General features: G+C 46.4%; 1 protein-coding gene across 1 annotated transcript; it reads left to right on the top strand.

Annotated features, from left to right (window-relative positions):
- Window positions 1-5,764: 5,764 nt before the first annotated feature.
- arl4cb (ADP-ribosylation factor-like 4Cb) lies at window positions 5,765-10,855 on the top strand. Its single transcript, XM_069934274.1, has one exon. The coding sequence runs from the start codon at window positions 6,437-6,439 to the stop codon at window positions 7,013-7,015; it is 579 nt and encodes a 192-aa protein (XP_069790375.1). The 5' UTR covers window positions 5,765-6,436; the 3' UTR covers window positions 7,016-10,855.
- Window positions 10,856-17,490: the final 6,635 nt, after the last annotated feature.

Genomic DNA, 17,490 nt, shown 5'->3' with positions numbered 1-17,490 from the left:
ATAACACAAAACATTACAGCACAGCACAGGCCCTTCTGTCCACGATGTTGTGCTGAACATTTGCTGAGGTAGTTGGCCTCATCAGCTACAACGGTGAGTTGCGCTCCAGAGAAGTGATGGAAAATCTCATGAAGTAGTACAAGAGGAACAACCTGAGCCTCAGCATGGACAAGATGAAGGAGATGATCGTGGACTTCAGGAGGGCCAGGAATAACCACCCTCCACTATACATCAACTCTATAGTAGAGAGAGTGGAGAGCACAAACTTCCTTGGAGTTCATTTAATTAGTGATCTATCATGGACACACAACATTTCCTCACTTTGCAGGAAGTTGCAACAGTAACTGCACTCCTGAAAAGACTAAAGTTGGGAGGGCTACCAGCCACCATTATGTCAACCTTCTACAGGAGCTCAATAGAGAGTGTCCTGGCCAGCTGGATGACAGTGTGGTACAGTTGCTGCAAAGAAATAGATTGGCGGTCAATCCACAGTACCATAAGAGTGGTAGAGAGGCAGTGAGAATCACTGGAGCCTCCCTCCTCCCCATCTATGTGATTTACTGGGATCATTGTCTGAAGAGGGCATGCAAAATTATTGAGAATCCCTGCACACAGCATTTTTCAGCTCCTCCCGTCAAAAAAGAGATATCGGAGTATCAGAGCCAACACAACAAGGCTGAAGAACAGTTTCTTCCCATGGGCAGTGAGAATGCTGAACAACCAAGGGTTTCTACAGGTATATTAAGAGCAAAAGGATATTAAGGGACAAAATTTATCCCCTCGAAGATCAGAGCGGTTGGCTTTGTATGGACCCAAAAGAGATAGGGGAGATCTTAAATGATTTTTTTTTCCATCAGGATTCACTCAGGAAACTGGCACAGAGTTGTGGTAAGTAAGGAAAACCAGCAGTGAAGACATGGAACTTATACAGATTAAAGAGTGGAGGTGCTTGCTGTCTAAAAGTAAATAAGGGTGGATAAATCCCCAGGACCTGACAAGATATTCCCTCGGGACCTTGAGGGAGGCTAGTGTAGAAATTGCAGGGGCTCTGGCAGAAATATTGATGTCAGTAGTAGGTAAATTATTGGAAAGTAGTCTAAGAGATTGGGTATACAATTATTTGAATAGCCAGAAACTGATCAGAGATAGTCAACTTGGCTTTGTGTGCATAGTTCGTGTTTAACCACACTGAGTTTTTTCAAGGAGGTTACCAGGAAGGTTGATGAAGGACAGACTATGGATGTTGTCTACATGGATTTTAGTAAAGCATTTGTCAAGGTCCCACATAGGAGATTAGACAAGAAGGTTCAGACGCCAGACATTCATGGTGAAGAAATGAACTGGATTTGTCAATGGCTGGACAGGAGAAGCCAGAGAGTAGTGGTGGATGATTGCTTCTCAGACTGGAGGCCTGTGGCTAGTGCTGTGCCTCAGGGATCGGTGCTGGGACTATTGTTGTTTGTCATCTACCTCAGTGATAATGTGGTAAATTAGATCAGCAAGTTTGCAGATGACACGAAGATTGAAGGGGTTGTGGACAATGAAGAAGGTTTTCAAAGATTGCGGAAGGATCTGGACCAGCTGGAAAAATGCACTGGAAAATGGCAGATGGAATTTAATGCAGACAAGTGTGAGGTATTGCACTTGGGAAGGAAAAACCAGGAAAGGGCGTACATGGTAAATGGTAGGGCATTGAGGAGTGTGTTAGAACAGAGGGACCTAGGAATACAGATAGATTATTCCCTGAAAGTGAGATCACAGGTGGATAGCGTTGTAAAGAGAGCTTTCGGCATATTGGCCTTCATAAATCAAAGTATTGAGTACAGGAGTTGGGATGTTGTGGTAAAGTTGTATAAGACATGGGTGAGGCCAAATTTGGAGTATTGTGGAGTAACTACAGGAAATATATCAATAAGACAGTATTGTGGAGTAACTACAGGAAATATATCAATAAGACAGAAAGAATGAAGATTTACTAGAATGTTACTGGGACTTGAGGAACTGAGTTACAAGGAAAGGTTAAACAGGTTAGGACTTTATTCCCTGGAGTGTAGAAGAATGAGGGGAGATTTGATAGAGGTATTTAAAATTATGAGGGGGATAAACAGAATAAATGTAGATGGGCTTTCACAACTGAGGGTAGGTGAGATACAAACCAGAGGACATGGGTTAAGAGTGAAAGGGGAAAAGTTTAGAGGGAATGTGAGAGGGAACATCTTCAAACAGAGAGTGTGGAACGAGCTATCAGTTGAGCAGGTGAATGTGCGGACCATTTTTAATACTGAAGGAGAATTTTGACTGGTACACGGATGGAACAGGCATGGAGGGCTACAGACTGAGTGCAGGTCAGTGGAAAAAGGCAAAAAAATGGTTCAGCAGAGACTAGAAGGGCCAAAGGGGCCTGTTTGGCTGCTGCAGCATTCTGTGTTCTTTGGTGTTTGCTTCTATTGCCCTGGGAAAAAGGTGCTGGCTTTTTACCCTACAAATGCCACTCATGATCTTGTAGTTCTCTATTAAGTCATCTTGCATCCTTCTTCACTCCAAAGAGTAAAAAGCAGCTCTTTTAACTTTGCCTCATAGGACACATTCTCCAATCCAGGCAACATGCCTTTGCCCCCTCTCCAAAGCTTCCACATCCTTCCTGTAATGAGGCAACCAGGATTGAACACATTATTCCAAATGTGGTTGAACCAGAGTTTTATGGAGCTGCAACATTACTTCTCGATTCCTGAACTCAATCCCATGACTAATAAAGGCCAGCATACCATAAGTCTTCTTAATTATATTAAAGGATCCCTGGATTTGGATTCCAAGGTCCCTCTGTTGTTCCACACAGTTAAATATCCAATCATTAACCCTGTACTCTGCCTTCAAGTTTAACCTTCCAAAATCATCATCTCACACTTATCCAGATTGAATTCCATCTGTGACTTCTCCGTCCAACTCTGCAACCTGTCTATATCCTGTTGTAACCCACAACAAGCTTCTGCACTGCCCACAACACCTCCAACCTTAATATCATCTTCAAAAACACTTTGATGAGAACTTGTAAAAATTGTCTATTGCATTTTCTGTGTATATTTCACTGAATGAAAAGAGCCTTCAGATATCTTGTGGTCTAGGTGTCCTGTAAACATGAAATGACTTTTCCAGTTATATTTTGGTTAGTTTCATTGGGCAGTGGGGGAGCTGATTGCATAGGAAAACTCAGCAGTATGAAAACCATTAGCCAATCCCAGTGAAAGAAGTGGATGTAATTATGTTGGTGAGAGGATTTCACTTCAACTTACCAGAGATCAAGTGGACTATGGCATAACTGAATACTGTAAATCTTCACCACTGACCTTGGAAGTTCATGCTGGAGAGCATGGTATTCAATGAGGCTACTGAGGTTCCACTTCACTAGGTGTGGGGAGAAAGTTCTACGTCACCAGGAGTGGGAACGGAGAGTCATTTACCAGGAGTGGGATCAGAGAGTCATTAACCAGGAGTGGGACCAGAGAGCCATTAACCACAAGAGGGAACGGAAGGTCATTTACCAGGAGTGGGATCAGAGAGGTATTAACCAGGAGAGGGAACGGAAGGTCGTTCACCAGGAGTGGGAACAGAAAGTCGTTAACCAGGAATTAGCTCTATAATCGGGGAGGGCATTTTTTGATCATGAGTGACCTTTCCAGACTGCAGGTTTCCCACACACACTGGGAACCAGGTATTGGATGTTTCCCTGTGGGTGGTCTCAGTTACTCCAAGCAGCACAGTCTTGCTGTGTTCAAACAGTGTGGTCATTCTCCTGAAGAAACAAAGGCCAAATTATCTAATTCATCTTCTATGTCTTTTGGTCAACAGTTGGTCCCTGCTCTCTGTGGTAGACATTTGATGGTCACATGTGTTAATGGGCTGGAAATATACAGGAGATTTTGGAAAAAGCTGGTCAAGTTTTCTGTATCAATTCACAGAGATTGATGTTTGATTGGCCACTGTAAAATGCCCCCAGTGATCTAGGTGAAATGCAAAATCTGCAGGGACGATGGGAATGTGAGAAGAATAACTTAGGAACAATATACAACAGTGTGGGTGGATGTTTTTGTGGACAGCAAGAAATCAGAGAGCTGAAGAGCTACATTTTTGCTGTACCAGTCTGTTCCTCTGAATCTCACAGATACCATCGGCATTGTCACTGACCTCTACATCTTTGCTTGGAATTAGGTAATGCTGGTTCCCACAGCAGCAACTATAGTGGGTGTGATCCCCAAGTATGGGGGTATGATCCCGGTGTGATCCTGATGTGTTCCTGGTACATGGAGGAGTGATCCCGGTATGTAGGGATGTGATCCCAGTGTGTGTGGGTGTGATCCTGGTGTGTGGACTGTGATCCTGGTGTGTGGTGATGTGATCCCCGTGTGTGGGGGTGTGATCCCACTTTGTGGGGGTGTGATCTCAGTATGTGGGGAAGTAATCTCGGTGTGATCCCAGTGTGTGGGGATGTGATCCTGGTGTGTGAAGTGTCATCTCTGTGTGTGGTGGTGTGATCCCTGTGTGTGGGGTGTGATCCCACTATGTGGAGGTGTGATTCTGGTATGTTGATGGCGTTAAAGCATAACCGGCCACTTTGACTGAATGAGTCATACGAAATACTGCCATCACATTTCTTTGGTGTGCATATATAGGATGACCTATTCTGGACACACACCTTCACCTTAGCCAGGAAGGCATGGCAGCACCTACACTTCATGAGGTGATTGTTGAGTGCAAGGCTACCTGACCCCATCTTGACAACATTTGACAGGACCACAATTGTGAATGTCCTGCCTGGCTGCATCATCGGGTGGTCCGGTAGCTGCAAAGCATTGGATCATCAAAGTGGCTGAGAAGGTCACTGAGGTCTCCTTTCCTCTATTAACAAAATTTACCAGGAATGTTGCTTGAACAGACCCATGGTTTCTGTGTGCTCCTGCCCCACCAAACTAGTATCCGATACCTTGACTCTATTTTCTCCCCCTGGTCCAGTCCTTTCCCACCTGCTATAGTCCCGTTGCTCTCTGGTCTGTTTAAATGAAATCCTCTCACCAACATAATTATACCCACAGCTCCATAAAACTCTGGGATACTTCACATGCCCTCCATCACTTTAACTCCATCAGTGAACTCAACTGCCTCATCTTTACCATAGACATCCAATCATCCTCCACCATCAGATTTCTGAATGGACAATGAACCACAGACACTTTTACCCTAATGTTTTTTTTAAATAGTGAATTTATAGAAATATAATCTACAGCAAATTTTGCACCTGTAACGCACGAATGCATGCTCAGGACATTAAATTCTGACAAGCCAGAGCAAGGCAGCTGATCATCTGCTCAATCGCTGGCGCGTTGGGACCAACAAAGCCCTGCTGGTGATACGGGGAGGTGGGGGAGAGAGTGGGAGAGTAGCAGCATTCCTGGAGATCTGCGCACTCCCTTGGAACCGTGAGACAGCATCGGGATCCCGGAGGCGTTGGCGTAGGGATGCAGGGAGCTTTACATTAACGCAATGCAAGGGACGCAACAAATCCGGAAGACGTTTCCCAAATAAGTCTTCCACAACGAGGAGGCGAGCCTGCTCAGTTTCTCCAGCCATTCTGTGCTTTTCCACATCGAGGAAACCTGTGCGTTTTTGTGTGGACCGTCCGGGACTGTGGTTGGAGCACGTATTGGGGCAGAGAGTGGAGGAGTGGGGAGGAGTGGGGGTGGGGGGGGGGGGGGGGGTGGGGGGCGTCCTGGGAGAGCAGCCACGAGGTCCTGGGTTGAAATCGCGGGGTGGTGTTTGTTTGGAGCCAGCCCCCTTGTGTGGGCGGACTTTGCAAAGCTTGTCGCTGTGTGTCATTTACTGTCTGCCTGTGAGGAGGAGAGCCGGGGTCTACTGTAAGTCACAGCTTCCCGTTGGAAACGTCGGTGTGGACGCAAAGAGAAGGAGAGCACCCGCTCGCCGCCTCCTTGCCCCAGGGGTGGTCCGGTGCGAGAAGAGCCGGTGGACGGAGCGAGAAGAACCAGACCCCGGGGTGAGAAGGTCTGGTGGCCGGAGCGAGAAGGACCGGTCCCCGGGGTGAGAAGGTCTGGTGGCCGGAGCGAGAAGGACCGGTCCCCGGGGTGAGAAGGTTCAGCGGCCGGAGCGAGAAGGACCGGTCCCCGGGGTGAGAAGGTCCGGCGGCCGTAGCGAGAAGGACCGGTCCCCGGAGTGAGAAGGTCCGGCGGCCGGAGCGAGAAGAATCGGTCCCCGGGGTGAGAAGGTCCAGCGGCCGGAGCGAGAAGGACCGGTCCCCGGGGTGAGAAGGTCCGGCGGCCGGGTTCCACAGGATGTCAGGCTGAGAGCTGCGGCGGACCGGCCAGCTCTCTCCCCCCCTCACTCTCTCTCGGGCATTTCTCCCCGAGACTCCGCTGCAGCGCCCGACGAAATGGGGAACAGTTTCTCCAACGTGTCGGCTTTCCAGTCCCTGCACATTGTGATGCTGGGGCTGGACTCGGCCGGCAAGACCACCGTCCTGTACAGGCTGAAATTCAACGAGTTCGTCAACACCGTGCCCACCATCGGCTTCAACACCGAGAAGGTCCGGCTGGGGAACGGCACGGCCAAAGGCATCAGCTGCCACTTCTGGGACGTGGGCGGCCAGGAGAAGCTGCGACCCCTCTGGAAGTCCTACAGCCGCTGCACCGACGGCATCATCTACGTGGTGGACTCGGTGGACGCGGAGAGGCTGGAGGAAGCCAGGAGCGAGCTGCACAAGATCACCAGGATCTCGGAGAACCAGGGCACCCCGCTGCTGGTCATCGCCAACAAGCAGGACCTCCCCAAGTCGCTGCCGGTGGCCGAGCTGGAGCGGCAACTGGCGCTACACGAACTCAGCCCGTCCACTAGCTGGTATGTTCAGCCGGCCTGCGCCATCATCGGGGAAGGGTTGCACGAAGGGATGGACAAGCTGTGCGAGATGATCGTGAAGAAGAGGAAAGCGCTGAGGCAGAAGAAGAAGCGGTGAATTGTCGGCAGGATGGAGGGAGGGAGAGGGGTTGGCCACTCAGTTCCCTCCCAGCTCGTGGGAGGCACCCCCTGCGCGGACGGGAGGTGACCCGAGGCTTCCCCGTTCTGTGGGACCAGGAGGGTTGGGGGGGTTGAAACCAGGAGATTGGACCTCTCAACCCACCCAATGTCCGCCCCCCACCCGGGGAGGGGGTGGTTGGATTCGCCGCCCTCGCTCCTGCTTTGGGGGGAATCATTGAGCCTGGAGACTTTGGGAGAGATGCGGTGGAGAGAGAGTCAGGGATCGAAGACAGAGAGAGAAAAAAGGGATGTTAATTGAATGGAGCAGAAGAAGCCGTGTTACCCGAGCCCTGATCCAGTGACTGCTTCCACCCGTCTCGTGTTAGCGGAATCATATAAGCTGAACTCGGTGAGGCTGGCCCTCATCGTTAAGACATTTGAGGTACTGTATTTATCTGCATGTCATTGAAGATTAGGATGAATTCTGATGGTGGCATAATAAAGGACAGCCGTGTGTTGGAGGATCATGTGTTGCTTTCTCTCCTTGGCAGAGGTCAGCTCTGGTTATTTTTAAACTCACTGGCCTGCCCCAATTTCATTCTCTCGCTCTAGATTCTTACCCTGTCCCATAATTTCTTATATAATTGGCCTCACATTTTCTACCTTAATACAAATCAGTCAAACCACTTCGACAAGTATAGTATTATTTCTCCAACGTGATATTGTAAGGAACCGAATTACATGTATTTGTGTGTGTCCTATACACCGACATATTTAGCTTAACTGTGCACATACAGGACACAATTATACGATTAGAATATCAGATCTGCCAAATAATTGCCATCGCTGAGGATAGATACGGTGCTCTCATTTTGTTAATAGTTATTATTCGATGAATCTATTTGCAATGTCGCATTTGTTATGGTTTTCCTGATGCATTCACATCAACTGAAACAGTTTTATATTTCCATCTGGTGCTTTCAATGAGGAAAGATGAAGGTTAAGACCATGAGATAAAGGTGCAGATGTAGGCCATTTGGCCCACTCCACCATTCCATCATGAGCTGATCCATTCTCCAGATCAGCCCCACTCCCCTGCCATAACCTTGGAAACCCTGAATATTTAGATAACTATCAATCTGTGCCTTAAAAGGACCCAATGACCTGGCCTCCACACTCACCTGTGGTAGCAAATTCACCACCCCCTGGCTGAGGAAATTCCTCTGCATCTCTGTTTTAAATGGGCACCTGTCAATCCTGCAGCTGTGCCCTCTCGTCCTAGAATCCCCCACCAGGGAAACAGGGTTGCTGCATCTACTCTGTCCCAGTCTCTCAACATTCAAAATGGGAGCCGTCAAATGTTCCTCATATGCTAATCCCTTCCTTCCAGGAATCATTCTTGTGGATCTTCTCTAACTGTCCTTTTGATGGAATTATTAAGATGTGGACAGGAGGTCTCTGATGCGCAGGTGAACGATTTTGCCCAAATGCAGCTGGGAGGTAAATGAACAATCAGATCACAAATCACGTGGGGCTGAGGCAGAGAAGGCATGTAATGCACTTTGATGGGATGGGATCTCCTGAGAACAAAATCTATGCAAACAGTGTAAATCATATTCCATTTAGTTAAACAGTATCGGTATTAGATAAATTGTGCATTATAGTTTGTGCTACAACTTAATCAAAACAAAATCTATGTGCATACTTACATACAAGCACACACATACACATCCACATACAGACATACACATAGAGACACAGTCACAGGCAGACACATCATGCACACACAGAGACATGCACGCAGACACACATGCATACACAGATACATGCACACATACAAACAGGCACACACATAAATACACACTTGAGCATGCATACAGTCTCTCTCACTACTACTCCTCTGCTATCCCTGCTGCTCTCAAATTGCAATCATAATCACCCAGACTCATTTCTGCAGTCCACTATCCACAAACTGGAGGAACAGCATCTGATATTCTATCTGGATATTCCATCTCACCAGATGGCATTAACCCTGACTTTTCCCGTTTCTGTTAGGCCCTGCCCCCATCTCTCTTCCCCATCCCTCTGTCTCCTTTTCTCCAGCTCCCTCGCCCCTTCTCCATTCATATAGGTATCCCCTCCCCCTTCACCTCAGCTTCTCTTCTGCTCTCCTACCCAGAACCACATGACCTCTTTCCTGCTGGCCTGTGCTCCTCCCCTGCCCCTTCTTCCACCCTCTCTTCTCCCCTCCTACCATTTTATTCAAGGGCCTGTCTGTTTTTTTCTTCTCTCATGACGAAGGGGTCAGGACTGAAATGTTGGCTACATTTTGCTTCCTCTTCTGGATGCGCGCGACATGCTGAGTTTCATCAGTAATTTTGTATTATGCATACAAACACACACATGCACACACAAGCCCATATGCACATACACGCATGCACAAATACACGTGCACACACAAGCCCATATGCACATACACGCATGCACAAATACACGTGCACACACAAGCCCATATGCACATACACGCATGCACAAATACACGTGCACACACAAGCCCATATGCACATACACGCATGCACAAATACACGTGCACACACAAGCCCATATGCACATACACGCATGCACAAATACACGTGCACACACAAGTCCATATGCACATACACGCATGCACAAATACACGTGCACACACAAGCCCATATGCACATACACGCATGCACAAATACTCGTGCATACACAAGCCCATATGCACATACACACATGCACAAATAAACGTGCACACACAAGCCCATATGCATATATACGCATGCTCAAATACACGTGCACACACAAGCCCATATGCACATACACACATGCACAAATACAGATGCACACACAAGCCCATATGCACATACACGCATGCACAAATACACGTGCACACACAAGCCCCTATGCACATACACGCATGCACAAATACATGTGCACATACACACATGCACAAATACACGTGCTTCTGCACATACAAACTCATGTATACACCCAAACAGCACACCGACACAAAGATACCACAGATCCAGGGTCTAGGCTCTCACAGAGTTTATATGGAAGAATAGAGAGCTAGTTGCTGGTAAATCTGACTGAATGCATGCGGCAGATGAGTGCTCACATTGTGATTATATCTGAGTGAGAGTGAAAATATTTTGAAGGAAAATTAATTGATAGACTTTTAAACCAGCAACACCAGAAGGAAAGCCCATGAGCAAGTTTCATCTTGTACTCAATATCACTAAGAAATCTAGCACTTTAAATGGACTAACCAGTCATATAATGAATAAAACTTGCATGATTAAATAATAAACGAAGACCTCCGTGAAATCAGACACCATTTATAAAATTACACGATTAACCTGTCTCTGACCCATCATTCCTCACAAAGAACTCCCCACAATCCCTCATTCATCCTTTGCACAATTATAAACAACTTTTCTTTTCAAGAAAAATATCTAATGTTTGGGAAGGAAAGATTGTCATCATATCTGACTTGAAAATATACCTTGAGTCACTGGGACTTATTTTATTCCCCTAAATGTGTAACTAAGTTTCTTGAGCAAGCATTTGATGAAGACACCGCCCTTTTAAATAATGGAAATCATCAAAATCTGCTTACCAGATATCACCAAGCAATGTTCTGTGTGCATGCACATCTTGGGTTGTGTTTGCTTTTGCATGCAGTTTAATTGTTTGCATGTGTGTTTGCTTATCTTGACATAGAGTGTTTTTAATGAGAACTCTTACATGCATGTGATCAAACCAATTCTACCTGTGTTTTCAAGAAATAAATAATATTTTATTTATTTTTTAATTTCTTGATGATATTTCACTGGGTTTTAAGCCAAATAGGTTTCTTTGATTTAATTCACCTTTCCTACAAATTCATTTCTTTCTCTGTCTACAAGACACAGGTCATACAGTGAATTCCCTTGCATTTACAGATTTTATTGGCCCAAGGTGAATTAACAGTATGTGTAGTTCCACACAATTGTCATCGGTCGTAGTTGGTTTATTTTGAAAAAGAAGTAGAGGTTTTTTCTGAATCCACAAGCTTTCAGAGATGTTGGAAAAAAACATCCATTTTAGCCCAGAGCTGTTTGTTTTTCCAGCATTAATGCCCACATGAAGGATAAATAAATTCAACTGCAGACTCAATGACAACCTCTGCACTCACTGGTCATTAAAATGCAGATGTCTCCCTTGTGATCTTATCTGTACATGAATCTTCTTCCATACTGAGTGCACTCTGGTGCATGTTGAGTCTCCCCTTAAATCTTTTATCTTTCATTACAAAAGCCACTGGCAGGAGATGGGGATAGCGTGGCGGGGTTTTGTTTCGGCATGTAGTTTGATTGGGGTCAGACATTGTCCTTCTTCCATTCTACTCCCATAACTCAGAATCTCACTTTTCACACTTGAATGACGATCTCCCTGTCATGGCCCAACAAGCTTATACAGAACCCAGCTGTGTTTCTCACAGTCCATTCAGAAGATTATTTGTTCAAAGCAAAGCTTACAAGCCGGCTGAATAAAAAACTGAAGGTTTTTAACATTGTTGCACCCTCAGGTCCATTCAAATGGGTTAGAAAATGTGCCAGAAAATAATACATCTTTAACCATTGTTCGGGATAAAAGAATGACACATGAAACATTTCCCTCGTAAAATTTACAGACTCAAAATTAGCACAGCTTCTTTCAGTGATGTCACTACCCTCATCTTAAGTTGCTGAGGGTTAGATTCTCTTTTCTGATGGGACATCTACTCAGGTCTATCAGAAGGTTCAGGGCTCATGGGAAAGGTCTGGGCCAACCTGCTGACACTTGCCTCCAGGAGGGCCACCAGGTTTGCATGTATCGCATCCAGAACTTGCTGGTGGAGCATATCTCTCCGAGCCAATTGGTGAGAACAAAGTCAGCTGCACCCTCTCAACACAAGCTGTGCCAGGTGATAAGGGCCAGCTTCAGCAGAGAGGAATGGCTGTGAGAGAGAGAGAGAAAGGCAAAAACTGGCTAATTCACAGTTTTTTTTCCAGACATACAGCACAGTAACAAGCCCTATTGACCCACAAGCCCATGCCCTTCAAGTCCACCAATTAACCTTCAATCATGCATTTACCTGTTAACGAGACATTAATGTGTGATTGAAAATTATTCAGTGATTTGTGGAGCATTTGGAAACAATGTTCCTGGCAATTTAAGAATCAGAATTTATCGTCACAAAATTTGTTGTTTTGCAGTAGCGTCACAGTACAAACATGTTTATAAACCAAAAATAAATCAAAATGGTGCAAGAAAAAAAAAGTTAATGTAAGGGCAATGTCTGTGGTTCATTATTCATTCAGTCTTCATCTTCAGGCTCTGGTAATTTTCTCCCGATGGTAACAGAGTGAAGAGGGCACGGCCTCGATGGTGGGGGTCATTAAGGGAAGAGGCTGCTTTCTTAAGACACTGCCTCTTGTAGATGACCTCGATGGAGTGAAGTCTGGTGCCCGTAATGTTGCAGGTTGAGCTTTTACTTGTCCTGAGCGTTGGCGCCTTCGTACCAGACTGTGATGCATCAGCCAGAATGCCCTTCACTGCAAATCTTTAGGATTTTTTGAGAGTCTTTGGTGACATACCAAATCTTCTCAAACACCTCACAAAATATAGCTGCTGGCAAACCTCCTTTGTGATTTCATCGATATGGAGGCTCCTCGGAGATGTTGACACCCAGGAATTTGAAGTTCTTGAGCATCTCCACTGTTGACCCTTTGTTCTCATGACTTCCTCCTGAAGTCCACAGTAATCTCCTTGGTTTTGCAAACATTGAGTGCAAGGTTGTAGTTGTGACACCACTGATCCATCTATCTCCCTCCTGTACGCTTCCTCGTTGCCGTCTGTGGACAACCATGGTGTCATCGGCAAATTTGTAGGTAGAATTGGAATTGTGCCTGGCCACACACTCATAACGAGTAGAGCAGCGGGCTTAGCCCACATCCTTGGGGTGCACCTATATTTCTGATCAGTGAGGAGGAGACATTGTTTCCAATTTGTACTGACCATGATCTTCCAATGAGGAAGCAAGGATTCAGAAAGCGTGAACTTAGTGGATTAGTTGTCGAAGTTATTTGAGCTCTCCTGATCTCTCACACATGATAGTAGGCTTAATTTAGAGAATTTAAATTTAGATATTCAGCATGGTAACAGGTCCTTTTAGACCATGAATCCATGCCACCCATAAGACTATAAGACTATAGGATCAGAAATAGGCTATTCAGCCTACTGTGTCTACCCCACCATTTAATCATGAGCTTATTGATTTTCTTACTCAGCCCCATTGCCTGGTTTCCCTGTAACCTTTGATGCCCTGGCTAATCAAGAATCTGTCAATCCCTGCCTTAAATACACTTTCCAGTGACCTGGCCTCCACAATCGCCCGTGGCAACGTATTCCACAGATTTACCACCCACTGGTTGAAGAAATTCCTCCGCATCTCTGTCCGAAGTGGCGCCCTTCAATTCTGAAGTTGTCCTCATGTCCTAAACTCTCCCACCATGGGAAACAATCTCTATACATCTTCTCTGTCTATGCCTTTCAACAGACAAAATGTTCTTTTTGACTCCTTGTCTACTTTCCAGCAGAGGAACCCTGAGTGCTGAACAAGTTCAACAGCAGCTCTGCCATCATCCCGAGCCAAAATGCTGACCATTTTGACCTGCGGATGCTGTCCGACTCGCGGAGATCCCCCAGCAGGTCATTGCTTGCTCAAGATTCCAGGATCTGCAATTCTTGTGTTTCAGTCTCCCATTATTGTTCACGGTGAGAACAGCTGGCTAGGTGCTGAGGTTACACATTGAACAGAGCAGTTAGAATCTCTTGTATTCACATGAGGCTATTTAACAAGATAAGAGCCCATAGTGTAACAGGAAACATACTAGTGTGGGTAGAGCATTGGCTGATTGGCAGGAAGCAGAGGGTCAGAATACAGGGATTATATTCTGATTGGCTGCCAGTTGCCAGTGGTGTTCCACAGGAGTCCGTGTTTGGGCCACTTCATGTTGTATACTAATGATTTAGATTATGCAATGAATGGCTTTGTGGCCAGGTATGCAGATGATATGAAGGCAGGTGGAGGAGCAGGTGGTGTGGAGGAAACACGAAGGCAGAAGAAGGACAAACAGATTAAGAGAATGGCAGGGAAGTGTAAAAAGAAATACAATATTGGAAAGTATACAGTCATGCACGTTGGTAGAAAAATTAAATGGGCAGAATATTTTTTAAATGGGGAGATGTAATGGAGGATTAAAACCATGTACCCAGATGCTTTTTGCTTATGTGGAACTGACGACACTGGGTCCACACGCAGGTCACCTTACTTTCAGAACTAGCAGATGTAATTAAACTCAGCCATGGGGACTTATCTGAAGATACACTTTGAAATGGAATTCCACTGTGAGGCCCAGGGAAAGCAGTTGTCAAATGCAACACTCTGAAATTGACGAATTGGTCACAACCTGTCTTGCTCGAGAAGTTTTAATAAGTCTTTATATCTACGAGATAAACCAGGAAATTATAACATCCTGGTTCCATAATAATTAATCTTCTAAATTGTAGAATGTAATGTTCAGTTTTGATTTTGACTGACAAATATTAGAAGGAGTAGGCGCATGATTAATTGTTTTTGGGGTATATAAGCCTGTGGTCCTGCTGCTGAAGTTTAGATTCTCCGAGGGGTGGGAACACCCCTTGTCAAGAAGGAAGAACAGCCAGAGTCCAAGCAACGTCCCGGTCGGGGGAGGTGGAGAAGCTGCTACCAGCGCCCTGACAACCTACTACAAGTGTGCAGTCGTTGCCTCGCTTCGGCAGTTGGGACCAGTCCAAGCGTTGATAAGTATAGTTGGGAAGGGCTTGCATATTGTAGTGTGAAATCAGCTTTTGAATTAGTAATAAACATTTGTATAAACTGAACTGCTCTCGGTGTGTGTGTCTATTTTCTTTCGGTAGCTCAAACACTGTGACCAATCTAAAATGAACAAAATGAGAGGTATAAGTTTACCCAAGACAATTGGCGCAGCGAGCAGGGTTGGTCTCAAGATGTTTCGCCGAAAGAAAGAGGTGAGCCCTGAGCAGTTCTTGATTCCTGGATGGACTTCCAAAGACGATGGGTTTGGCATGTTGGCCAATACCCTGTCTTTGTTGGGACCACCCATTAGTTGGGATGAGAAGTTAGACTCATCAAGTGCACCTCTGGGAGAGCGGGTTGCCACTCTCCTTCGAGAAAGTAAATTTCCTGATAAAAAGGGAACGCTGACGAATGGTTTTTGGTTGCTGGCCACAGCATTACGCCACTCCGTTCAGCGTGAAGCAGAATTAATTCAAAGAGAAGTAGAATCTCAGTGCAAAAGAAAGCAATTAGAGGAGGAGCTAGAAGTCCTGCGACAATGCTGTTCCATGATGAGCGAGATTGTTCGCACCAGTCAGGACAGAGCCAAAGAATGGGAAGATAAGCATGTCCAAATGATTTGCCGTAATATTAAACTCCGGCAGCAGCTCTGTGCAGATAAGGAAAGGCATGGAGTAGAACCCGATCCATATCGTATTCATGCCATGATAAGGAATGGTAACGATCCTGATGTAATTGAGGATTGGGATGGGAATATCTGGAATGACAATGGTAATAATGCAGATACTCCTCAGCATGTGTCTAACATACTACCCTCTCCATCTGCTGTTCACGCCCGCCCTATAAGGCAGCAGATTTCCCAAACAGACAGAAGGGGGGATGATGTAAGGGTAGAGATGGAAGGGATAGATACCCCGGTTTCCCATGTGGACCCAGGGGAAAATACCCAAACCCCTGCTTATGCTCTATGGCCTACTCCCTCTGTTGGATGGCCTCCACCTCCTCCCCTAGACTGGGTGGAGGACCCTGTGAGTCAAAGTGGGAACAGGGGTCGGAAGGAGTCAATGATCCGTGATTTCTCTGTAAAAGAGCTGGCTGCCATTGGAGATCGATTTAGGCAAAAAGCAGGGGAACATCATCCCCAGCTGCTGAGTCCTCCTGGCCCAGCTGTGCTTTCTGCTCCCACTGCTGCTTCTATCGAGCTGGCTTCTCCTGCTCCAGTTACTCATGATGAGGTAAAACAATGGGTTAAACAGGCTCTTAAAGATAACAATAGCATGTGGTCCTGGAAGCCCCCGAACCCTTCTGAAGCCTCAAGGTGTGGGCAGGATTCCCGTGTCTACTCCATCGAGACACGGCGCACACACGGGGATCCGCGGCCCTACATACCGTTAACAATCCACTGGGGTGGGGGTAATGATCGCCAATACTTGGCTTTGGTCGACACCGGTGCAGAGCACTCGGTGATTCCTGGCAATCCCGACCTCTGGACTGGACCGGCCTTTCAAATAGAGGGGTTGGGAGGAGCGGTCACCCTGGCAAAGGAAATAAAAGTCTGTGCCATGGTGGGTGATAGCCCTTCCCCTGTCTGGTTACATGCCCTGGTGGCTGCTACTGACGAGTGTATCCTGGGTATTAATATGTTGGCCGGTATGGCCCTTAATACTAGCCAAGGGGGATTTGAATTTGGAATTCGAACTATTACAAAAAAACTAGTAGTGGGTCAGGTTAAGTGGGATCCTGTGATGGTGCCAGCCCCCATGAAACCAGTGTGCATTCCACAATATCGTCTCCCTGGGGGGCAGGAAGAGATTACTGCCACCATCGATGCTCTGCAAGAAGAAGGGGTAGTGAGGCCCGCAACGTCGCCCTTTAATAGCCCTGTTTGGCCGGTCCAGAAGCCAGATGGCTCCTGGAGAATGACAGTTGATTATCGTTTTTTCAACAAACATACCCCACCACTTGCTTCAGAAGTTCCGGACATTGTCACCCTTATTGAAAACATTGCTACTGGGAACTCAGGAACATGGTATGCTGTCATTGATCTCGCTAACGCCTTCTTCAGTATTCTTATAGCTGAGGATTCACAGGATCAGTTCGCCTTTACCTGGAAGGGGCGCCAGTATACCTTCATCCACCTTCCAGTATCGCCTTCCCTCTCAATTCACCATTATATTGATGATGTGGCCTCCTGGAGCCTCTGGCAGAAACAAGAGGGTCGCCGAGTCCCACTGGGATTCTGGTCACGTACCATGTCCGAGGCTGCCACTCGTTATTCTGTTTTTGAACAACAGTTAGTAGCCTGTTACTGGGCCCTGCTAGAGACTGAAAGAATGACAGGTGATGCAGATATTCAATTGCGACCTGCACTTCCTATAATGAATTGGGTCCTGGCTAATGATGCTAATCTAAAGATCGGGCGGGCTCAGCAGTCTTCTATTGTTAAATGGAAGTGGTATATTCAGAGTCATGCGACCAGAGGGCCTGAAGGGGTGGGCCACGTACACGAACAGGTGGCTTACCATCCCAGGTCAGGAACTCACTTATCGGAGGAGGGGGATGGT

The sequence above is a fragment of the Narcine bancroftii genome, chromosome 4 (assembly GCF_036971445.1).
Source record: "Narcine bancroftii isolate sNarBan1 chromosome 4, sNarBan1.hap1, whole genome shotgun sequence".
Taxonomy (NCBI): domain Eukaryota; kingdom Metazoa; phylum Chordata; class Chondrichthyes; order Torpediniformes; family Narcinidae; genus Narcine; species Narcine bancroftii.
Note: the sequence above shows the minus strand (reverse complement) of the source record. Positions and strands in the feature narration are given on the sequence as shown.

What these genes read in the sequence shown, in the direction of transcription:
- arl4cb (XM_069934274.1), top strand. Translation starts at nt 6,437, where the DNA reads ATGGGGAACAGTTTCTCCAACGTGTCGGCTTTCCAGTCCCTGCACATT.